This window comes from Phyllobates terribilis, unplaced genomic scaffold (genome assembly GCF_046119375.1).
Source record: "Phyllobates terribilis strain yellow unplaced genomic scaffold, ASM4611937v1 Scaffold_11__3_contigs__length_659146591, whole genome shotgun sequence".
NCBI lineage: Eukaryota > Metazoa > Chordata > Amphibia > Anura > Dendrobatidae > Phyllobates > Phyllobates terribilis.
In genome coordinates, this window is record NW_027362771.1 from 164,272,369 (window position 1) to 164,297,140 (window position 24,772).

Here is a 24,772-nt window from a genome sequence, read left to right on the forward strand (position 1 = left end):
GAACAGGAAGAGCACTGCCAGAGCCCTGCAAAATGACCTCCAGCAGGCCACAAATGTGCATGTGTCTGCACAAACGGTTAGAAACTGACTCCATGAGGGTGGTATGAGGGCGCGACGTCCACAGATGGGGATTGTGCTCACAGCCCAACACCATGCAGTATGCTTGGCATTTGCCACAGAACACCAGGATTGGCAAAGTCGCCACTGGCGCCCTGTGCTCTTCACAGATGAAAGCAGGTTCACACTGAGCACGTGACAGACGTGACAGTCTGGAGACGCCGTGGAGAGCGATCTGCTGCCTGCAACATCCTTCAGCATGACCGGTTTGGCAGTAGGTCAGTAATGGCGTGGGGTGGCATTTCTTTGGAGCGCCGCACAGCGCTCCATGAGCTCGCCAGAGGTAGCCTGACTGCCATTAGGTACCGAGATGAGATCCTCAGACCCCTTGTGAGACCATATGCTGGTGGGGTTGGCCCTGGGTTCCTCCTAATGCAGGACAATGCCAGACCTCATGTGGCTGGAGTGTGTCAGCAGTTCCTGCAAGATGAAGGCATTGAAGTTATGGACTGGCCCGCCCGTTCCCCAGACCTGAATCCGATTGAACACATCTGGGACATCATGTCTCGCTCCATCCACCAATGTCACGTTGCACCACAAACTGTCCAGGAGTTGGCGGATGCTTTAGTCGAGGTCTGGGAGGAGATCCCACAGGAGACCATCTGCAACCTCATCAGGAGCATGCCCAGGCATTGTAGGGAGGTCATACAGGCATGTGGAGGCCACACACAATACTGAACCTCATTTTGACTTGTTTTAAGGATATTACATCAAAGTTGGATCAGCCTGTAGTATGTTTTTCCACTTTAATTTTGGGGGCGACTGCAAATCCAAGCCTCCTTTGGTTAATAAATTTGATTTCCATTGATGATTTTTGTGTGATTTTGTTGTCAGCACATTCAACTTTGTACAGAACAAAGTATTCAATGAGAATATTTCATTCATTCAGATCTAGGATGTGTTATTTGAGTGTTCCCTTTATTTTATTGAGCAGTGTATATATATATGTGTGTGTGTGTGTGTGTGTGTGTATATATATGTGTATATATATATATATATATACAGTACAGGCCAAAAGTTTGGACACACCTTCTCATTTAAAGATTTTTCATCACTATGAAAATTGTACATTCACACTGAAGGCATCAAAACTATGAATTAACACATGTGGAATTAAATACTTAACAAAAAAGTGTGAAACAACTGAAAATGTGTCTTATATTCTAGGTTCTTCAAAGTAGCCACCTTTTGCTTTGATGACTGATTTGCACACTCTTGAGGAGCTTCAAGAGGTAGTCACCGGAAATGGTTTTCACTTCACAGGTGTGTCTTGTCAGGTTTAGTAAGTGGGATTTCTTGCCTTATAAATGGGGTTGGGACCATCAGTTGTGTTGTGCAGAAGTCAGGTGGATACACAGCTGATAGTCCTACTGAATAGACTGTTAGAATTTGTATTATGGCAAGAAAAAAGCAGCTAAGTAAAGAAAAACGAGTGGCCATCATTACTTTAAGAAATGAAGGTCAGTCAGTCCGAAAAATTGGGAAAACTTTGAAAGTGTCCCCAAGTGCAGTTGCAAAAACCATCAAGTGCTACAAAGAAACTGGCTCACATGAGGACCGCCCCAAGAAAGGAAGACCAAGAGTCACCTCTGCTTCTGAGGATAAGTTTATCAGAGTTAACAGCCTCAGAAATCGCAGGTTCACAGCAGCTCAGATTAGAGATCAGGTCAATGCCACACAGAGTTCTAGCAGCAGACACATCTCTACAACAACTGTTAAGAGGAGACTTTGTGCAGCAGGCCTTCATGGTAAAATAGCTGCTAGGAAACCACTGCTAAGGACAGCCAACAAGCAGAAGAGACTTGTTTGGGCTAAAGAACACAAGGAATGGACATTAGACTAGTTGAAATCTGTGCTTTGGTGTGATGAGTTCCAACTACCGTGTCTTTGTGCGACGCAGAAAAGGTGAACGGATGGACTCTACATGCCTGGTTCCCACCGTGAAGCATGGAGGAGGAGGTGTGATGGTGTGGGGGTGCTTTGCTGGTGACACTGTTGGGGATTTATTCAAAATTGAAGGCCTACTGAACCAGCATGGCTACCACAGCATCTTGCAGCGGCATGCTATTTCACCCGGTTTGCGTTTAGTTGGACCATCATTTATTTTTCAACAGGACAATGACCCAAAACACACCTCCAGGCTGTGTAAGGGCTCTTGACCAAGAGGGAGAGTGATGGGGTGCTACGCCAGATGACCTGGCATTCACAGTCACCAGACCTGAACCCAATCGAGATGGCTTGGGGTGAGCTGGACCACAGAGTAAAGGCAAAAGGGCCAACAAGTGCTAAGCATCTCTGGGAACTCCTTCAAGATTGTTGGAAGACCATTTCCGGTGACTACCTCTTGAAGCTCATCAAGAGAATGCCAAGAGTGTCCAAACTTTTGGTCTGTACTGTGTGTGTATATATATATATATATATATATATATATATATATATATATATATATATATATATACACATACATACATATATACAGTACAGACCAAAAGTTTGGACACACCTTCTCATTTAAAGATTTTTCTGTATTTTCATGAGTTTGAAAACTGTACATTCGCACTGAAGGCATCAAAACTATGAATTAACACATGTGGAGTTATATACTTAGCAAAGGAGTGTGAAACAACTGAAATTATGTCTTATATTCTAGGTTCTTCAAAGTAGCCACCTTTTGCTTTGATGACTGCTTTGCACACTCTTGGCATTCTCTTGATGAGCTTCAAGAGGTAGTCCCCAGAAATGGTCTTCCAACAATCTTGAAGGAGTTCCCAGAGATGCTTAGCACTTGTTGGCCCTTTTGCATTCACTCTGCGGTCCAGCTCACCCCAAACCATCTCGATTGGGTTCAGGTCTGGTGACTGTGGAGGCCAGGTCATCTGGCGTAGCACCCCATCACACTCCTTCTTGGTCAAATAGCCCTTACACAGCCTGGAGGTGTGTTTGGGGTCATTGTCATGTTGAAAAATAAATGATGGTCCAACTAAACGCAAACCGGATGGAATAGCATGCCGCTGCAAGATGCTGTGGTAGCCATGCTGGTTCAGTATTCCTTCAATTTTGAATAAATCCCCAACAGTGTCACCAGCAAAGCACCCGCACACCATCACACCTCCTCCTCCATGCTTCACGGTGTGAACCAGGCATGTAGAGTCCATCCGTTCACCTTTTCTGCATCGCACAAAGACACGGTGGTTGGAACCAAAGATCTCAAATTTTGACTCATCAGACCAAAGCACAGATTTCCACTGGTCTAATGTCCATTCCTTGTGTTCTTTAGCCCAAACAAGTCTCTTCTGCTTGTTGCCTGTCCTTAGCAGTGGTTTCCTAGCAGCTATTTTACCATGAAGGCCTACTGCACAAAGTCTCCTCTTAACAGTTGTTGAAGAGATGCGTCTGCTACTAGAACTCTGTGTGGCATTGACCTGGTCTCTAATCTGAGCTGCTGTTAACCTGCGATTTCTGAGGCTGGTGACTCGGATAAACTTATTCTCATAAGCAGAGGTGACTCTTGGTCTTCCTTTCCTGGGGCGGTCCTCATGTGAGCCAGATTCTTTGTAGCACTTGATAGTTTTTGCAACTGCACTTGGGGACACTTTCAAAGTTTTCCCAATTTTTCGGACTGACTGACCTTCATTTCTTAAAGTAATGATGGCCATTAATTTTTCTTTACGTAGCTGCTTTTTTCTTGCCATAATACAAATTCTAACAGTCTATTCAGTAGGACTATCAGATGTGTATCCACCAGACTTCTGCACAACACAACTGATGGTCCCAACCCCATTTATAAGGCAATAAATCCCACTTATTAAACCTGACAGGGCACACCTGTGAAGTGAAAACCATTTCCGGTGACTACCTCTTGAAGCTCATCAAGAGAATGCCAAGAGTGTGCAAAGCAATCATCAAAGCAAAAGGTGGCTACTTTGAAGAACCTAGAATATAAAACAGATTTCAGTTGTTTCACACTTTTTTGTTAAGCATATAATTCCACATGTGTTAATTCATAGTTTTGATGCCTTCAGTGTGAATGTACAATTTTCATAGTGATGAAAATACAGAAAAATCTTTAAATGAGGTGTGTCCAAACTTTTGGTCTGTACTGTATATATACATATAAAGTGCATAAATGAGAAGATGTGTCCAAACTTTTGGTCTGTACTCTAAGTGCACTCCAAATTCAGCCATTTCTGGCCTCCATTTAAATTTTCTTGCAGTGTGTCAGTGAAGCTATTGACACGAGGTCGCTGTGAAAAATTGTAACCTACAGGCCAGCTATTTAAAACTGTGGTTTTCCATCACACATATCACATATAAGTGCGCTCCAAATCCAGCCATTTGTAGTGAACGTGGAAAATATTGTCCTCCATTTAAAATGGGCAAGGCGCTTGGCAAGGAACGGGGAAGTGGACGTGATGGTGATGGTGTATGCAGAGGACGTGGCCGAGGCCGTGGGCATGCTGAAGTTGTGCCACAACAAGCACCCACATCTTGTCGCTCGACCTTCTTGTCCCAATTACTAGGGGACCGCAGCACACCACTATTGAACCCAGAGCAGTGTCAAAAGGTTGCTGGTTGGATATCGGATAATGCTTCCAGTCACTTTGCCACCACCACCACCCTGTCTTCCACACGGTCAAGTCTCAGTAGCCGTGAGTCTGGACCGCATATTCCTCATGCTGATCCTCCTTCCTCCCACCATGCCGAGTGCCCAGAGACAACTGATCCCACACTTGGACACTCCGAAGAGCTGTTCACTTTTCCATTTATAGATTCGGGTCTCTCACCCGGTCCACTTGAAGCGGGGCAAGAGGAGATCGCATGTAGCGATGCCCAAATATTTGAGCAGCCACGATCACACAAAGACGACGGTGGAAAACTGTCAAAAGAGGTGGATGAGGATGAGACACAATTGCCAGAAAGTCAGGAGGAGGACCTGGGTGCGGAAGTGGAAGATGAGGTGATGGATGATAAATCACTGACCCAACCTGGCAAGGTGACATGAAGAGCGAGGACAGCAGCACACAGGGGGAGGGAGGCATAGCACCACAACAGGCAAGAACAGGCAGTGTGGTGGCCACAGACAGAAGGCGGGCAACCGTTTCCCGTAACACCAACACGACGGAAGTTGCCAGTACAACTGTTAGGTCTTCCCGAGTCTGGTTGTTTTTTAAATACTCTGCCAATAACCCCAAAAAGGCCATTTGCACCACTTGCCAGACCAGCATCAGCAGGGGTAGCAAAACTAACTGAACACCACCAGCATGATCAGGCACATGGCAGCAAAGCACCAGACTAAGTGGGCCGAACCCCAGGGTCCAGGAACAGTGTCGGCGGGTGACACCACTGCTTCTTCCGCTGTTGTGCATGCACGCCAATCCCCTGTCCATGGCACATGCGAAGATGCCTCCTGCCGTGCACCTGTCATTGCACATGCTCAACTAGCACCATCAGCAAGCACGTCCACGTCCTTGTTCCAGCGCAGTGTTCAGTTGTCCCTACCCCAGTCCTTGTAATGCAAGCGCAAATATGCAGCCAACGCCCCACAGGCCACACTACTAAATTCACACATTTCGCGAATGCTTGCGCTCGAAATGTTGCCTTTTAGGCTCGTGGAGATGGAAGCTTTCTGCAACCTGATGGCGGTGGCCGTCCCTTGGTACTCGGTCCCCAGCCGCCACTATTTCTCCCGGTGTGCTGTTCTCACATTACACAAGCACGTGTCTCACAACATTAGCCGTGCCCTCAAGAATGCAGTTACTGGGAAAGTCCACCTAACCATGGACACGTGGACAAGTGCTTGTGGGCAGGGGCGGTACATCTCGCTGACGGCACAGTGGGTTAACATAGTGGAAGCCGGGACCCAGTCGGACCTTGAGACGGAACACATCCTCCCGACGCCGAGGATTGCGGCCCCTAGGTCAATCAGGGTTGCCCCCACATTCTACAGCTCCTGCACCTCATCCTCCTCCTCCTCTTCAGCCTCTATCTCCAAAATGACCACATCAGTCACAAGCTGGAAGCACTGCAGCACTGCCTCGGTCAAGCGGCAACAGGCTGTGCTGAAGCTAATATGCTTAGGTGACAAACCGCACAATGCTGAAGAGTTGTGGACAGCTCTGAAAGAGCAGGCAGATCTGTGGCTGACACCGCTGAACCTACAGCCAGGCATGGTCGTGTGTGACAATGGCCGGAACCTAGGGGCGGCTCTGAGGTGAGGCGAGCTCACACACCCATGTGCTTAACCTCGTGGTTCAGCAGTTTCTCAAAACCTACCCAGATCTGCCGCATCTGCTTGTCAAAGTACAACGCCTGTGCGCCCATTTTAGAAAGTCAGCTACAGCTTCCGCCACACTTGCCGTGCTTCAGCAGCGTTTGCAGCTTTCGGCTCACCGACTGGTGTGTGATATTCCCACGCATTGGAACTCTACATTGCAGATGTTGGGAAGGATTTGTGAGCAGAAGAGGGTAGTTGTTGAGTACCAGCATCAACAAGGCCGTTGGTATTCAGTTCAGACTCCACACATAAGACCTCAGGAGTGGACATGGATGTCAGACATATGTACCATCCTCCAAAACTTTGAGGACTCCACCAAGATGGTGAGCGGAGATGATGCCATAATTAGCGTCACCATCCCGCTTCTCTGTCTTCTGAAACGCTCTCTGCTCACAATTAAAGAGGATGCATTGCAAGTGGAGCACGATGAGATGGAGCAAGGAACCACAGAGGGTGATTATACACAGCCCAGCCTCATCTCATCCCAACATGGATTGGGAGACAATGAGGAAGAGGAGGAGGAGAAGGAAGAACAGGAGCTAGTTTCATGTACTATAGAAGGTACTACCTGCACAACTGTCATACTGTCTGTTCAGCGTGGATGGCTTGAGGACAAGGAAGAGGAGGAGGATGAGGAGGAGAGCATGGTCAGTCATCCTCTTGGTGAGGACATGGAAGTCTTGCCTGTTAGCAGTCTGGCACACATGGCTGACTTTTTGTTATGCTGCCTTTCCCATGACACTCGAGTTGTCCAAATTTTGGGTGACAGTCATTACTGGTTGGTGACAGTTCTAGACCCACGCTGCAAGGAGAACTTTCTATCTCTTATTCCCGAGGCAGACAGGTCTACTAAATTGTGGCAGTACCATAAGACCCTTGTTGCGGAACTATTAAAAAAATTCCCATCTGAAAACGCTGGCGGCAGAGGTCACAGTTCGTTGGGCAACCAAGGAGTACAGGCGAGAGAGACACAAATGCAATCCAGCAGAGACAGGGGAACACTGTCAAAGTTCTGGGACAGTTCTCTCAGACCCTCCCATCGCACAGGCCCTGAGGCGCGGGGTATTCTCCCAAGGAAGGAAGAGTTTCAGAAGATGGCGAGGAAGTACCTTGACGACCGTACCAACGTCCTCCGTGATTTCTCTGTGCCTTATAATTATTGGGTATCCAAGCTGGACATGTGGCATGAACTGTCTCTCTACGCCTTGGAGGTCCTGGCCTGCCCTGCCACTAGCATTTTGTCAGAGCGGGTTTTTAGTGCCGCTGGTGGAATTATAACCGATAGGCGCATCCGCCGGTCAACTGAAAATGCTGACAGGCTGACTAATTAAATAAATAAAAATGAACAAGGGCTGGATTGGGCCTGACTTCTCAACACCACCGAATGATAGCAGTGTAACATAAACTCAAATACAGTGTCTTCTTTTTTTGGGAGGTCTAACTCTATTCCCATGCACCTCTGTCTTCACACCCAGACATGGGTATGCGCTTCCTGATTTTGTCTATTTGCTCTTGTCCTCCTCCTTCTCCGCATCCTCATCCTCCACCACCATATCACCACCATGTGTACTATATCAACATATCTACGTCTCTTGCAAGGGGTTTTAGAGTTCCTCCAAATTTTTGGCAGCTGTTGCTTCATTGCATAGGCAAACAGTATGGGAGACCCACTTCCTAATAATGGGAACATTGTTTTCAGGAGGCCCTCCGACCTCTACATCTCTTGCAAGGGGCATTGGAGTTTCTCCAAATTTTTGGCAGCTGTTGCAGTCACTGCATACGCAATAACAGTATAGGAGACCCTCTCGTTAATAATGGGAACAACGAAGCATAACCGGCTGATGGCTTTCTAACAATAGCGAGGGCCGACTGCTGGCCCTTTAAGCATAGTAAGGGCCCCCTGATGGCCCTATAAAAATAGGCTTTGTTACTTTCAGAGTCCCTCCATCATAAATGAAACAGGATGTGTCTGATGATGTGTCACACACCACATGGCCAGATAAGGTAGTAAAATGTTAAAATGACATTTCCTGGTGAATGCATTTGTCTTGGTTGAAAGCAATGCAAAAGTGCAAAAATGCATCAAAAACGCTATGCGTAAACATAGCCCAAGGTGTGGAGGAGCATTTATGTTTATGGTTATTTATTTTGCCTTATATACAAGTCATTACCCTGGAAAGGTTGTTCCTTAACATATTGCCTAGGAAAATCCACTTTGCTTTCGTTTTTGTATGTTTTATTGTGAGTCCGTAAAAGTGGCGTAATACTTCTGACAAAGTTGTTGACAGCAGTGACCTGGGAGTCAGAAATGCTTCCAAGGGTCTTCCCCATGCTGTTCCCATGTCATTTGAGCACTGTTCCCATTGATTTGGGCAATTTTTAGGCCCTCTGCAGACCGCCGTGGAGAGCCGCCGGAAAAATGCTCGAGTTTCCCATAGACTTACATTGGGCTCGTTATTCGGACCGAGCACTCGAGCATTCCAATTTGCTCGACTCGAACAACGAGTACCCGAGCATTTTAGTGGTCACTCATCACTAGACCCCATCCATCCTCCCTTCAATACGGTGCAGTCGTCCTGTCCACTTTGCAAAAAAGCACCCTCAAAGTAAGATGTTTACCCCACTATGCTTCACAGTTGGGACGGTTTTCTTGGGGTTGTACTCATCCTTCGTCTTCTGTCAAACATGCCGAGTGGAGTTGATGCCCAAAAGTTCTATTTTGGTCTCATCTGACCACATGACCTTCTCCCATGCCTCCTCTGGATCATCCAGATGGTCATTGGCAAACTTCAAAGGGGCCTGGACATGTGCTGGCTGCGGCATTACAATGAGTGGCAGGCAATCCATGCATGTTGATTGGCGCTCTAAAGAGCGCCAAACATGCAAGGAGGGGACCCGAGCTCCCGCCGAGCAACCCCGGAAATACTCGGTGAGCGCCGAGCATCTCGAGCAGTGAGATGCTCGGGCGAGCACCGAGCAGTGGCGAGCATGCTCGCTCATCACTAGTCACGGGCACATTATTAGATTTGCTTTGGGGTCGTTTTCTGTCTGTGACTGCCCCTGTCTTAGTATATACTTCCATCACATAAGTCATACAGAAAAAGTATTTGTGTATTTATTGTAAACCTTAAAAAAAATCTTATATCAGCTATTCTGGAGCTTCATCCAAAAAGTGGAGAGACCCATCTTCAAAGAGGTGCTTTGGGGGTTCTTGCTCTTTATAGTACAAAGCAGTGTGCAGCTCTTTTGGAGGAGTCTTTGGTTCGGCTGGTATGAGAGGTTATATTTTCCTTGGAACATTACCTGTAAATAAATCTCCATAACCTTGCTGCATCTCTTCAATGAGAATCTCCACCTCCAAGCCAGTGGAAGAACAGTATACGGGACCCTTTTTGTGTCTGTGATAAAAGTAGCTTGCTGTTTTGGAGGTAAAAGTGGGCCCCTTACTTCTTAGTAAGGTTGCACCAATGGTGGGTTCGGAGCTTGCTCCAAGCTTCATCAAAAGTATCTCATCCAGCTAAACATCACTCCACTCTGTTTTCTTCCTCTTGAATAACAGCTAATCTGCAAAATTGTTTGTATGTAGTGTTGCCTATAAGTCTCCAGTGCAAGTGCTCAATATCCTAAGCTGTATTTTTTTATGAAATATTAATTTATTGAACCAATTATTGTTTTATGGTGTTATCTAGGGTCTCCAGCATCACTGGATTCTCCCAGTAGCCCGGCTGTTTGACAGTGAATACCATTTCCGTGTAGCCACACCGGTGAGTTCACATGAAATCACACAGTCTGCTCTGAAATAGGCTGGTTGTGTCTATATTGCTATTTTCCCAGATTTCACCATGCTGTTTATGTGGTAATTCAAAATAGGGGAACCATAAGTAGTAAGGTGCAATTTATCAGAATGTGAATATTAGAAGCACATAGCAGAATAGAAAAAAACATTTTGGAAGGCACAACATTAGCGATTTTCACTTTGCTTTTAGAAAAGTATTTTGAAGACATTTCATTGCACAGGAAATTCTGAAAATGAAGTCAATTATGAATGCACTAAAGCAGTTTATTTCAGCACTTAAAGAGGTAACTGTCATAAAGGAAAGAGTAGAGACACAGGAACAGTAACTCCCACCAATTTGAATGGACACCATGTAGTACTACATTGCTAAAGGGTAACTGTAGAAGCCTCAGCTCTTTCAACCAATATTAATTAGTGGATTCAGATTCTAGTGCTGGTTAGAGTGTGGTAATTGTATTGTTTAAAGGGAACCTGTCACCAGGTTTTTCCCATATGAGGTAAGGCCAGTACCTGCAAGCCCCCATATACATCATTCTAATATGCTGTATATACAGTACAGACCAAAAGTTTGGACACACCTTCTCATTTAAAGATTTTTCTGTATTTTCATGACTATGAAAATTGTACATTCACACTGAAGGCATCAAAACTATGAATTAACACATGTGGAATTATATACTTAATAAAAAAGTGTGAAACAACTGAAAATATGTCTTATATTCTAGGTTCTTCAAAGTAGCCACCTTTTGCTTTGATGACTGCTTTGCACACTCTTGGCATTCTCTTGATGAGCTTCAAGAGGTAGTCACCGGAAATAGTCTTCCAACAATCTTGAAGGAGTTCCCAAAGATGCTTAGCACTTGTTGGCCCTTTTGCCTTCACTCTGCAGTCCAGCTCACCCCAAACCATCTCGATTGGGTTCAGGTCTGGTGACTGTGGAGGCCAGGTCATCTGGCGTAGCACCCCATCACTCTCCTTCTTGGTCAAATAGCCCTTACACAGCCTGGAGGTATGTTTGGGGTCATTGTCCTGTTGAAAAATAAATGATGGTCCAACTAAACGCAAACCGGATGGAATAGCATACCGCTGCAAGATGCTGTGGTAGCCATGCTGGTTCAGTATGCCTTCAATTTTGAATAAATCCCCAACAGTGTCACCAGCAAAGCACCCCCACACCATCACACCTCCTCCTCCATGCTTCACAGTGGGAACCAGGCATGTAGAGTCCATCCGTTCACCTTTTCTGCATCCACGGTGGTTGGAACCAAAGATCTCAAATTTGGACTCATCAGACCAAAGTACAGATTTCCACTGGTCTAATGTCCATTTGTGTCACCCAAGGGGGGTATAGTGGACTCGATACCCGGGCCTTTTACCTTGCTTAGGATGTCACGGCAGTCGGCTCCCGGCTCGTACTCTGTGGTCTCTCTTGAAAAAGGGATTTTTAGTGTATGGTTTGTTTCGTGACACCACCTATGGTTTCCGGTAATGGTTACTGGCGCTGCTACAGACCTCCGGGGGTGATGAAATGGCAGCTGGGATGTTTCTGCTCCCCACAGGCGGCGCGGGCCCCCGGGGCAGAGTTAATGGAAGGGGTGCAGGTGAGAGATGGCCAGGTCAAGGAGAATGACGGACACGTACACAGGGGGTTTGCTTCAGTACCTTTACTGGTGTAACTGCAGGTATGGTCTAGGGTACTTGCTAGGAAGGGTGCACTTCAGGACTTTTCCCCAGTGAGCGGGTATAAGGCCTCCTAATCTGTGTCTCCCTCTCTCTAAGCTTCTAGCCAGCCTGGAACTTGGCCTAGCTTCTGTGTTGAGTTGCTCTCTCACCTGACCGCTTGGTAGTAGGACCTTTCTTTGGCAACCACTATCCCTGGACGCCGGGACCTTCGTGGTTCCTAGTCCTGTTATTGCTGGTAGCTTCAGGATGACCAGGGGTCTGGAAGCCTTCTGGTATGCCGGTTGTCCCTACTGGGTATAGAGGACCCTGTAGGCGCGGACCCGGTGTCCGGATTATATATTCTGGGGTGAGCCTGTGATGCTCCTCTGCCTCCGTAACTCCTTTCTCCTCTCCTCTTTGCCTCCGGCCACACTCGGGGCCCTCAGAGCACAGCAGCAGACGTGCTGCTCCTTCACTGGTCTCAGCGCCAGCATGCTCTCAGACTTCCTCTCTGTCTGAACTGAACTCTCTAACTCCACCTTCCATATATATATCCCTAACAGGGTTCCCTCTGGTGGTCTGGGGTAGAAGGGTGGAGGTGTCTGCATGTAATGAGGGCCTCTTGTGGAGAAGTCCGTCCATGCACCCTTTTGGGTCCTGTGGTACCTGTGGTAGCAGGGTTCCACATTCCCCCCTAGTACAATTTAGTACTCCTGGACTGAAGCATTTTTTAAAACCGGTAACAACAATAACAATTATTATAATAATAATAAAGTTACAGTAAGTCCCGTAACCCGGTGTCCATTTCACCGAAGAAAGCGTAAAAATGAGTAACATGAGGGACCCGCCTGAAAACCCTCAACGTAGGCCCTGGGCATGGCTACAGGGCATAAGTGATCCAGGTGTTGGACCACGTCTTCGGCCACGCCAAACCGGTTTTTGTTCAGTGGTCAAATAAGGAGGCACTTGTGATGAGTGCAACTATTTACAAAGACAGTTTTTGGCTGCTCACAGTCTTCAGCCTACAAGTCTTTATACCCTGACGGGTAACTACAGGCACACATTAATTTCAGTTTACACAATAAACAATAGGCAATACCCAACTGGGTAACTATTTATACTTTAAGCATTTTGTATTTTAATCCCTAAACCTGGCAGGAATTGGCCTTGTGTGCTGCGTGTGGACCTTCGTAGCACTGGGGTGATACTGGTGTCTGTGCATGCACTCTCTGTTAACCTATCAGGTGTACGTGCTGGTAGATTTTAAAACTGCCTCAATCTCTCTATGGGACTGGCAAGTGCACTGATTACTGGGCCTTCAGGCTCTGCTTCAACGAATGATCCTCCTCTGACTGGGGACTCTTCCTGTTCCTGAGCTGGTTCCTCTAGGGCGCCCACAGGTTCTTCTTGTGGTTGATAGAAGTGTATTACTGTTATAATAACTGCTCCATCAAGTTGAGGCCAGTCCGCAGGGAAATCTCCTAGAACTGTGTGAAGCACATCTTCCTTTGGTTCTTCCGGTGCTATAGGAGGTACTTCTTCCTCCGTTGTCTTCAGTAGACCTGGGCACACCTTCAAGTGGTCTCTTGAGACTGTTGCGGTTGTCTTTCCTCCATCCTTACTAATCAGGCAGGTTTTACTGTTGTCAAATCTGGAGTTTAACACAGTGTAGGGCTCTCTTTCCCACTGGTCATCGAGCTTGTGACCTCTTCTTTTCCGCTTTAGCACTATCTCTCCAGGTGCCAAGGGTTCTGCTGGTGCATGTTTGTTATACTGCCCTTCCTGTCTTTCCCTCACCTTGTTTAGACTGTCTTCGACACAGGTCTGTACCTTCCTGTACTGCTCTTGCCGACTTGTGTCCCAGTCTTCAGTGAACGTATCTGCAGCCCGTTCTACCACTCCGAGCTCCAGGTCCATGGGCAATTTTCCAGGTCTTGCTCTCATAAGGTATGCTGGGGTACAATTAGAAGAACTCACGGGTATGTGGTTATACAGGTCCACTAGGTCAGGTAGCTTTTCTGGCCACTGGTTCCTTTCTTCCAAAGGTAGGGTTTTCAACAGGTCTATAACGATGTTGTTAATTTTCTCGCACATACCGTTGGTTTGCGGATGATATGGCATAGTCTGGATCTTCTTGCATCCATACAGGTGGCAGAATTCCTTGAATAGCTCAGCTTCGAAAGCAGGGCCTTGATCTGTGAGCACCTTTTCCGGATATCCATGGGGTCTGCAGAAGTAGGCTTGGAACGTTCTTGCTGCAGTTTCTGCTATTAGGTCCTTGACAGGGGCTACCACCAGGAACCGGGAATAGTGATCCACCATGGTCAGGGCATAGGAGTAGCCTGATCTGCTGGGTGACAGTTTGACGTGATCCAGAGTGACAATCTCCAGGGGTTGGGTTGTTTTGATGGATTGCAAGGGTGCTTTCTGGCTGCCGTAGTCTTTCCTTCTGAGGCTACAGGGCCCCCCAATTCCGGCACCACCTTTCCATGGAACTCCGCATTCCAATCCAATAGAACCGGTCCTTCAGCAGGGTTTCCAGCTTCTTCCAGCCAAAGTGACCTGCCTGGTCGTGGTAGGCCTCTAACACCATCTGGATATCTGTCCTAGGTACAACAATCTGCCACACCATTTCATGGGTCTTGGGGTTGACATACCTTCTGCACAGCTTCTCTCTGTAGATGAACAGCCGGCTTCTCTCATTCCACAGGTGCTTGGCTTGTGGAGGAGCATTCTTCTCCAGGTGAGAACCTTCTTGGGTTATCAGTCTTTTGATGAGGCTGACAACCGGGTCACTGTCCTGGGTCTCCTTCCAGCTGTGATGAGGTAGAGGGTTTGGCAACCTACCATGACATCTTCTGGAGGCGTGCTGCTCGTGGACCATTCCATTTCTGTGGAAAGCAGGTAGTTCAATTTCTTCGAGATCATCCACTTCTTCCTCGGTGTCCGACTGGTGGGGCATTCTCGACAAGTCATCAGCATTGGTATTCTTGTGACCTGCCCGGTACTTGATTGTGAACTGATAATTCAACAGTCTGGCCACCCAATGCTGTTCCATGGCTCCCAACCTGGCTGTTTCCAGGTGTGTTAAGGGATTATTGTCGGTAAAGGCTGTGATCTTAGTTGAGGCTAGGTAATGCTTGAATCTTTCAGTGATAGACCAGACCAAGGCCAGGAACTCCAGCTTGAAGGAACTGTAATTCTCTGGGTTCCTCTCAGTAGGGCGAAGCTTCCTACTAGCATAGGCAATTACCTTCTCTCTGCCGTTTTGCTTCTGGGACAGCACAGCTCCCAGTCCCTCGTTGCTGGCGTCAGTGTACAACAGGAAAGGCTGGCTGTAGTCAGGGTAAGCCAGGATTTCTTCACCAGTTAGGACTTCCTTCATTTCTGCAAAGGATTCAGCCTGTTCCTTACCCCACTGGAATGGGGGACTTTACCTCTCTTGGACTGTCCTACCAGGAGATCTTGTAAAGGTGCTGCCTTTTTGATGTAATCCTTTATGAACCTCCTGTAGTACCCGACCAGTCCCAGAAACTGACGTACTTCCTTGATGTTTCTCGGTTCAGGCCACTTCTGGATGGCAGTGACCTTCTCCGGGTCCAGTGCTACTCCCTCTGAGCTGACCACGTGTTCCAGGTACTGAACCTTCTGCTTGAGCAGGTGGCACTTAGAAGGTTTCAGTTTCATCCCATACCGGGACAATGCCTCAAATACCTCCGCCAGGTGCTTTAGATGGTCTTCATACGTCCTCAGGTACAACAGCACTGTCTCAAAGTTCCGGTGTCCTAAGCAACACTCCATCAGCCTCTTGAACGTCCCGGGGGCATTGCAGAGCCCAAATGGCATACTGTTGAACTTGCATAATCCCATCGGGGTGGTGAAGGCTGTCTTCTCTCGGTCTTCCTCAACAACAGAGACTTGCCAGTACCCACTAGTGAGATCCAATGTGGAGAAGTAATTGGCAGATTTTAGTGCAGCCAGGGAGTCCTCTATATGGGGCAAAGGGTATGCATCTTTATGTGTTATTCGATTAATTTGTCTATAATCTACACACATCCTCATGTTACCGTTCTTCTTTCGGACCAGGACCAGGGGAGCTGCCCAGGGGCTACAGCTATCCCTTACTACCCCTCCCTTTTTCATGTCATGCAACATTTCCTTGGCTTTTTGGTAATGTGCTGGTGGGTCTGTAACGCTCCTTAATGGGTGGATGGTTACCGGTGGGTATGTGGTGTTGTACCTCTTTAACCCTTCCAAAATCAAGTGGGTGTTTACTAAACACTTGTTCATATTCCTGAACCACTCTGTAGACACCGTGTTTTTGATGGACAGGAGTGGGTGCTGTGGGCACTGGGGTGGCCCCACCCTGGTAACGCTGGATAGCAGTATCTGATGGTTCCAGGGGCTGCAGACCCTTAATAGCTATGTCCTTCAGGGCGTCAAAGGTGGAATTTGGATGATCTAAGGCCCACCACTGTACGGTTCTGCTCTCCTCCTGAGACCTCAACCCCGGATGAACTGTTCTGTCAGCATTTTGTCCTCACCATGTATGCTGGCTGGACTAACCTGTTTCAGGGCCCGCAGTGCCTCTTGTAAATGCCAGGCATAGTCCCGGATACTGTCTTCAGGTTTCTGGGTACAGTGGTAGAACCTCATCCGGAGATCTGTCTCAGTGCGGTTTTCAAAGACAGTTTGCAGTCTCTCAAATATGATAGATACTGATTCCTGGTCTGCGGCTGGCCAGGTTTCAACTTCCCGCTCGGCGGCACCAGTCAATTGTCCCAGCACAACAGAGGCTCTCTGTTTACCAGTCATTGAATACATGTCCAATACACCACATATCTTTCTCTTGAATCCAGACAGGGTGTCTGGTTTGCCATCATACTGGGGAAGCCATTTTGCTCCAGGGATGTACCGCAGGGCCATGGGCATGACTGGAATCGCGACCCCTGCTGGTGGGGCGGCTGTTCCGGCCTGAGCAGCGCCGGACGCGAGTTGAGCATCAGGAGCGTTAACCGGTGCTCCAGCGTTTTGCTGGTCGTCGGCCATGGTTGCGCCCCCCTAGTGAAACGTAGCCTACCTCCTTTACTTTTGATCGGGTAGGCCGCAGCTCCGTAGGCGACGGTCTCTTTCCAGCACCTTGCGTTTCCCTCGCGGCTGACATCAGAGCGTGCGCTTGACGACAGTCTCCCTCCAGGACCTGACGCTTCCTGGTTCGGCGTCGAGGCGCGAGGCGGGGCCTGGGCTTCGTGCGCTACCAGCAGTCACGCCTCTCTGGTTCCCGCGGTTACGCCCCTCTTCTTCCCACGCGGTGGCGCGGTAATGGCGGCGATGTTCACCACAGTTTAAACACAATTCAGTTACGGCACACAGTACTCGGTGGCAACGGGCACGAAATCCTGTTTGTGACGTCAGGAAGAGAGATGTGTCACCCAGGGGGATATAGGGGACTCGGTACCCGGGCCTTTTACCTTGCTTAGGATGTCACCGCAGCCGGCTCCCGGGCCCGTACTCTGGGGTCTCTCTTGAAAAAGGGATTTTTAGTGTATGGTTTGTTTCGTGACGCCACCTGTGGTTTCCGGTAATGGTTACCGGCGCTGCTACAGACCTCCGGGGGTGATGAAATGGCAGCTGGGATGTTTCTGCTCCCCACAGGCGGAGCGGACCCCTGGGGCAGAGTTAATGGAAGGGGTGCAAGTGAGAGATGGCCAGGTCAAGGAGAATGACGGACACGTACACAGGGGGTTTGCTTCAGTACCTTTACTGGTGTAACGGCAGGTATGGTCTAGGGTACTTGCTAAGAAGGGTGCACTTCAGGACTTCTCCCCAGTGAGCGGGTATAAGGCCTCCTGATCCGTGTCTCCCTCTCTCTAAGTTTCTAGCCAGCCTGGAACTTGGCCTAGCTTCTGTGTTGTGTTGCTCTCTCACCTGACCGCTTGGTAGTAGGACCTTTTTTGGCAACCACTATCCCTGGACGCCGGGGCCTTCGTGGTTCCTAGTCCTGTTATTGCTGGTAGCTTCAGGATGACCAGGGGTCTGGAAGCCTCCTGGTATGCCGGTTTTCCCTACTGGGTATAGAGGACCCTGTAGGTGCGGACCCGGTGTCCGGATTATATATTCTGGGGTGAGCCTGTGATGGTCCTCTGCCCCCTTAACTCCTTTCTCCTCTCCTCTTTGCCTCCGGCCACACTCGGGGCCCTCATAACACAGCAGCAGACGTGCTGCTCCTTCACTGGTCTCAGCGCCAGCACGCTCTCAGACTTCCTCTCTGTCTGAACTGAACTCTGTAACTCCACCCTCCATATATATATCCCTAACAGGCCTCCTGCTGGTGGTCTGAGGTGGAAGGGTGGAGGTGTCTGCATGTAATGAGGGCCTCTTGTGGAGAAGTCCGTCCATGTACCCTTTTGGGTCCTGTGGTACCTGTGGTAGCAGGGTGCCACACATTCCTTGTGTTCTTTAGCCCAAACAAGTCTCTTCTGCTTGTTGCCTGTCCTTAGCAGTGGTTTCCTAGCAGCTATTTTACCATGAAGGCCTGCTGCACAAAGTCTCCTCTTAACAGTTGTTGTACAGATGTGTCTGCTGCTAGAACTCTGTGTGGCATTGACCTGATCTCTAATCTGAGCTGCTGTTAACCTGCGATTTCTGAGGCTGGTGACTCGGATAAACTTATCCTCAGAAGCAGAGGTGACTCGGTCTTCCTTTCCTGGGGCGGTCCTCATGTGAGCCAGATTCTTTGTAGCACTTGATGGTTTTTGCAACTGCACTTGGGGACACTTTCAAAGTTTGCCCAATTTTTCGGACTGACTGACCTTCATTTCTTAAAGTAATGATGGCCACTCGTTTTTCTTTACTTAGCTGCTTTTTTCTTGCCATAATACAAATTCTAACAGTCTATTCAGTAGGACTATCAGCTGTGTATCCACCTGACTTCTGCACAACACAACTGATGGTCCCAACCCCATTTATAAGGCAAGAAATCCCACTTATTAAACCTGACAGGGCACACCTGTGAAATGAAAACCATTTCCGGTGACTACCTCTTGAAGCTCATCAACAGAATGCCAAGAGTGTGCAAAGCAGTCATCAAAGCAAAAGGTGGCTACTTTGAAGAACCTAGAATATAAGACATATTTTCAGTTGTTTCACACTTTTTTGTTAAGTATTTAATTCCACATGTGTTAATTCATAGTTTTGATGCCTTCAGTGTGAATGTACAATTTTCAAAGTCATGAAAATACAGAAAAATCTTTAAATGAGAAGGTGTGTCCAAACTTTTGGTCTGTACTGTATGTTCCCAATCCGGCCTGTAAGACAAGAAAAAGAGCTATTATTATACTTACCTACAGGCAGTCCGGTCCAATGGTTTTTGCTGGTCTGGATCCGGCGCCTTCTCTCATCTTGCGATGCCGTCCTCCTTCTCTGCTTCATGTGGATGACATGTCCTACGTCATTCACACAGTGTTCTCCATAGCGCTTCTGCGCAGGAGTACTTCTCTCTGCCCTGTCGGGAGCAGAGTAAAGTACTGCAGTGCACATGTGCCAGCGCTCTTTGGCCTTTTCCTGCGCTTACGCACTGCAGTACTTTGCTCTGCCCTTGACAGGACAGAGAAGTACGCCTGCACAGGAGCGCGATGGAGAACACTGTGTGGATGACTTGTAGCAGTGTAGAAGGACGGCGATCGCAAGAAGAAAGGAGGCACCGGATCAAGACCAGCGATGTTCATCGGACCGGACCTGCCTATAAGTGAATATAATGAAAGCTCTTTTTCTTGTCTTTCAGGCCAGATTGGGGGTATATGTACAGCATACACTGAAGATCAAAAGGGTAACAATGTTTTGAACTTTTGACTTTCAGTCTCCATATCTCACCATCCACTACTGCTTCCAACGTGAGACTGCAATCATTTGATACACAATCATCTTGGATATCTCATACATAAATTTGACCTGCAACTATTTAGCATATGATTAGTTATGCAGATTCTTGTCATGTCACTGCATTGTTACTGTTTTGCTCCTAAAAATATAAATTTTAATTTATATTATTTTGTTAGTATTTTGTAAATCCACCTTTGGCTTTCGACACTGCCTGAATATTAGAATACTGTATATGAGAGCTTATACTGTAGGTACTGAAAATACCAATCATACACATATATGCACACACACAACAGAGGTTAACGCCGGGAAGTGGAGGATGGGAAACAAATCAAAATAGGAGAAGAATAGGATTAAAGCGCAACCTAAACCACACAACAGTCTAAGCTGAAATCCACCAAACGCCTTCTCAAATAACCACTCTCCACCACACTCCTAGAACCATGCAGCATAAGCTAGCTCTGGCAATGATAGCCTGCCAAAGCCCAGTATATATAGGAGCGGGGAGTGGCTAACACTGGACAGCTGAGAGCCTAAATGAAGGTAAGCTACCAAGAGCTCACAACTGAGCAGATTGACCCCTGCACTGCTAAAAGAAACTTGCACCATTTAATATGAAGAGGAAAGGCTTCTAATGAGTGCAGGAGTGGGGGGAATCAGACGCTATGGTCTTCTGGCTCCTCTCTGTCACTGTAAACCCTTGACAATTGCTATCTTAAGCACCAACTTACTTCCAAAACTATCGCAGTATTCAATGGGTAGGGTTACCTATCCTGATTTTATCTGCGTGACAGCGTAGCAAATCAGGGATGTTCATGGGCGGAGCCGATTTTTTGGCGCGAACAAGCCGGAACAAGAACATGAACCCAAATTTGAAATGCCGAACAAATTCGCTCAACACTACTTCTGATAATCACACACAAGAGTTAAAGAACTGCTATAGTCTAACATTACTGTGTGAAATGTTCTGGAAGGGCTATAGTTAAAGGGAATCTGTCATCACCAGGTTTTGGCTTTGTAATCTGAATGCAGCATTATTTGAGGGCTGTGACCCTGATTCCAGCAATGTGTCACTTGCTGGACTGCTTGCTGTTATTTGTATACAATCATAGTTTTCTCTGCTGCAGATGTAGCAGTGACACCGCCCACACCACTGATTGACAGCTTTCTGTGTACACTCTACATTGACAGAAAGCTGCTAATTAATGGTGGGGGCAGGGTTATACAGAGCAGTTAACAAGGAGTCACAAGACACCTAGTCCAGTAGTGATAATCTCAGTAGTGAAAATCTCCTGCTTATAAAACACTGATTTTATTGAAATAGTAATACACAGCCTAGTAAGTGGCACATCGCTGGAAACAGGGTGTCTGCCCCTACATTATGCTGCTCTTAGATCACATAGCAAAACCTGCTGAAAAATTCCTTTTAGGCTATGTGCCCACGATGCAGAAATGAAGCAGAAAATTTCTGCAGCATTTCTGCATCTCCCTGGCAGAAAAAATGCATGCGGATTGTACATGCGGATTGTACATGCGTTTTTCCTGCGTAATACATGCGGATTCACATGCGTTTCCGCATGCGGATTGACAAGCGCTTTCAAAGCAATTTTATCATCACTTTGAAAGTGCTTGACAACTAGGTCACACTATATAAATCCATGCAAACGGCATGGATTTATATAGTGTGACCTTTAGAATGGTTACAAATAAAAAAATAAACCTTTATACTTACCTTCCGATGGCCCCTCGTGTGTTGCTGCGCTCCTTCCTGGCTGCCAGCTGATCGCGGGACACTGCACTGAAAGACCTGCCGTCACATGGCTGTGACGTCAGCGCAGGTCCTTCAGTCTGCTGGCAAGCACAGGGAAGGAGTCCGGGGGCCGTTGGAAGGTGAATAAAATCTTTATTTTTTATTTTATTCTTTTTTTACAGTTTCTATGGTACCTGGGTGTGAAGGAGAGTCTTCTCTTCTCCACACTCGGGTACCATCCGCACATTAGAACGCGCCAATTACGCAAGTACAGATGCAGTCTTGCGGAATTGGCGCGTTCTAATGCAAGTCAATGGTGGCGAAAACGCAGCACTTCCGCAAAATTAATGGACATGCTGCGGATTTTTGAGCGCAGCATAAACGCTGCGGAAAAATCCGCAGCATGGGCATTTAAAGTGCGGAATTGCATAGGGGACCATGGCAGAAGGCTTACCATGTGTTTCACAAGCCTTTACGCTGCGGAAAATTCTGCAGCAAAAACGCTTGAAAAACGCATCGTGGGCACACAGCCTTAAGATTTGCCTTTTACTATATTTGCAGTAAAAAACAAAACAGGTTTAGCTATAATAATACTTTGGAAACATTTTCAATGTTGTTGACAAAACAGTGTATGTTGGAATACTGCACTTTACATGTAATGTATTCTTTGGAATGGTGTAAATATTGCAAACCTAAATTCATTAAAATTTTATTCCAAAATGTTTGAATAGCAATTATGTTGCTTATTGGTAGCTTGAGATTTTACTTAAAGAAGCACTCCCATGAACTTTTTTTTCTCTAGTGTCAGTGTATTAATATACTCACCTACCTCGGTTTTCTCCGGTATCCAGAATCATTCTGCTTTTCTTCTCAGTGACGGCACCACTTTTCAGACTCCGGATCACACTGGAGTTTATGCGTGAGCTGGAAGTCTCTTTTACAATGAAAGCCTATGTAGTATCGTTCTGACGCTCCATAGACTTACATTATAAAAGCCACTTCTGGGTCACACAAAGCGCAGCGTGACCCTAAGGCTATGTGCCCACGTTGCAGAAATGAAGCAGAAAATTTCTGCTTCATTTCTGCAAGTCCTCTCCCGGAAAAACGCATGCGGAATTCCGCACGCGTTTATCGCGCGTTTTTCGTGCGTTTATCGCGCGTTTTCCACATGCGGAATTGCCTTGCGTTTTTTAATGCATTGCTCAAAGGCAATTCCGCTTGCGGAAACGCAAAATTAATTGACATGCTGCAGATTTTTGAACGCAGCATAAACGCTGTGGAAAAATCTGCAGCATGTGCATAGAACTTGCGGAATCCCCTTGGGGACCATGGGGAGCGGATTACTTAGCGTTTTACAAGCGTTTCCGCTGCGGAAATTCCGCATCAAAAACGCTTGTAATCCGCAACGTGGGCACCCAGCCTAAGAGTCTGCAGAGTGGTGATGTCACTGAGAAGAGGAGCAGAGCAGCGTTGGATCCTGGAGAGAGCAGCAGTGGGTGAGTATATTAACACACTGACAGTACGCACATACACGTATACACAGATTTCAAGAAAATAAAGTTCATGGGGGGCTTCTTTAAACAAAAAGATTTGTACTACAAAGTGCAATATGTTGCTGTCAATGTTAATGTCTATTCAACTGATCAGAATTTATTTTCTTTGCAGGATCTTGCAAACTGCTCAACTGATCCGCACTTTGCTGGAATCTTATACACAGACTATTTCTTTTATTTTTATAGAGAGTGTATGTAATTAGACCCCATATTACTTTTTCTCCATGCCCCCATATTTTAACTGTACAAATATTATATAACATTGTTTCTTTTGTCACTGGGTTTGTTACCCCTGCAGTAGGTTAAACGTTAGTATCCTGTTATCCGTTCATGTTACCTTATTTTAGATGAGTCCTCGGGAAACATGAACCATCCAAGTGTAAATAAGAGAAGTATATTTTAGTCCTCCGATAAAATGATACTGAAACTTGTACAATAATTGTGTTCACAAGACTACAGCACCCCCATATATACTTTATACATCATCTTTTTTACGATCAGGCTTCTGCTGCCTGTTATGCTCTTCTATAGGATTTATACTGAAAACTGTTCACTCTTAGGCTGGGTTCACATAGTATTTGCCCCTACAGTCAGTGGCTCCATTGGAGCTGACATCTGAACCCCCACATAGCATGATTTGGGTGAATGCTCCGACAGGTCCATTAACTGTAATGATGCAGATGGAGCCACTCTTGTACGTCATTTTTGGTTGTATACGCCTAGTTAAGGCGAACACCAGGATATAGTCGACTACTTGCTGCCCACCTCCAATAGGTTTATACGGCCGACAATGATACAAAACAGAGCCCACTGTGACTGCGTCTGCATCATTATAGTCAATGGCCCCTATGGCACAAAAGCCCGAATCCCATTTTGCGGTGTCTCTGACGCAAGCCCCAATGTGCCACTAAACCCGTCACAAACGGTATATAAACATAGCCTTAGAAGTAAAATTTTACAAATCAGCTCCCTGATACAATTCCTTTATTGTATTCATAACATTTCTTTTAAATGAAATAATAATTATTATTATTAAATATGTAAGTAAAGTGCTCCCGGACTATGTAAAGATTCAGCTGGAATGTGAGATGAAAAAAACAATTATGTAATTACAGATTACAGTCATTCAGTTTCCTGTTCATTGTGCAGTTTCATTTTTCTCTATCGATTATTCTATTGTATTTTGACATTTTTTCCCCACTGATACTGTATGGATCATCAATTTTTGGTTTGGACTGAGTAAGTTACAGTCGGTACCAAAGGCTATGGGGCAGATCTATGAAAACTGACTAAAATAAACAAGGGATCAACATATACAATCACAAGCGAGCTTTCATTTTACTACAGTAGTTTAAACGGAATCTGTCACCACGTTTTTGCTACCTCATCTGAGAGAGACATAATGTAGGGGCAGAGACCTTGATTCCAGAGGGTTTTTCAGTCATCTACTGCAACTTCCCTTGAAACAATCTGAATGGTACAATATCTCTGTTTTATGGATCTTTGCTTTATGTCACCTTTTACATTCCATTCAATACTCACTGATAAGTGTCCCCCCCCCCACCGCCTCCCTTTCATTGCAGACACTATCTGATGGAGGAAGGTGCTATACTGTGTAGCCGGGCATGGTGTTAGCTTTGATCAACTGGCCATCTCCTGTTGATCTGACCAGCTACTAATTTATCCACAAGCAGCTCCCACAATGCCCCTCATCTGATGATTTAGCCTCTCCTATAAAT

General features: G+C 46.6%; 1 protein-coding gene across 2 annotated transcripts in view; it reads left to right on the forward strand.

The window, feature by feature from the left end:
• The window catches only part of MYRFL (myelin regulatory factor like), a 257,278-nt gene extending 232,868 nt beyond the window's left edge, over positions 1-24,410 (forward strand). The window contains exons 22-23 of one of the 2 annotated variants that reach the window (XM_073651778.1): positions 10,081-10,155; positions 23,146-24,410. In XM_073651778.1, coding sequence (XP_073507879.1) covers positions 10,081-10,155; positions 23,146-23,232 — 162 coding nt within the window. In that variant the 3' untranslated portion in view covers positions 23,233-24,410. The remainder of the gene's footprint in view (positions 1-10,080; positions 10,156-23,145) is intronic. The other variant, XM_073651777.1, reaches the window with a different exon arrangement.
• Positions 24,411-24,772: the final 362 nt, after the last annotated feature.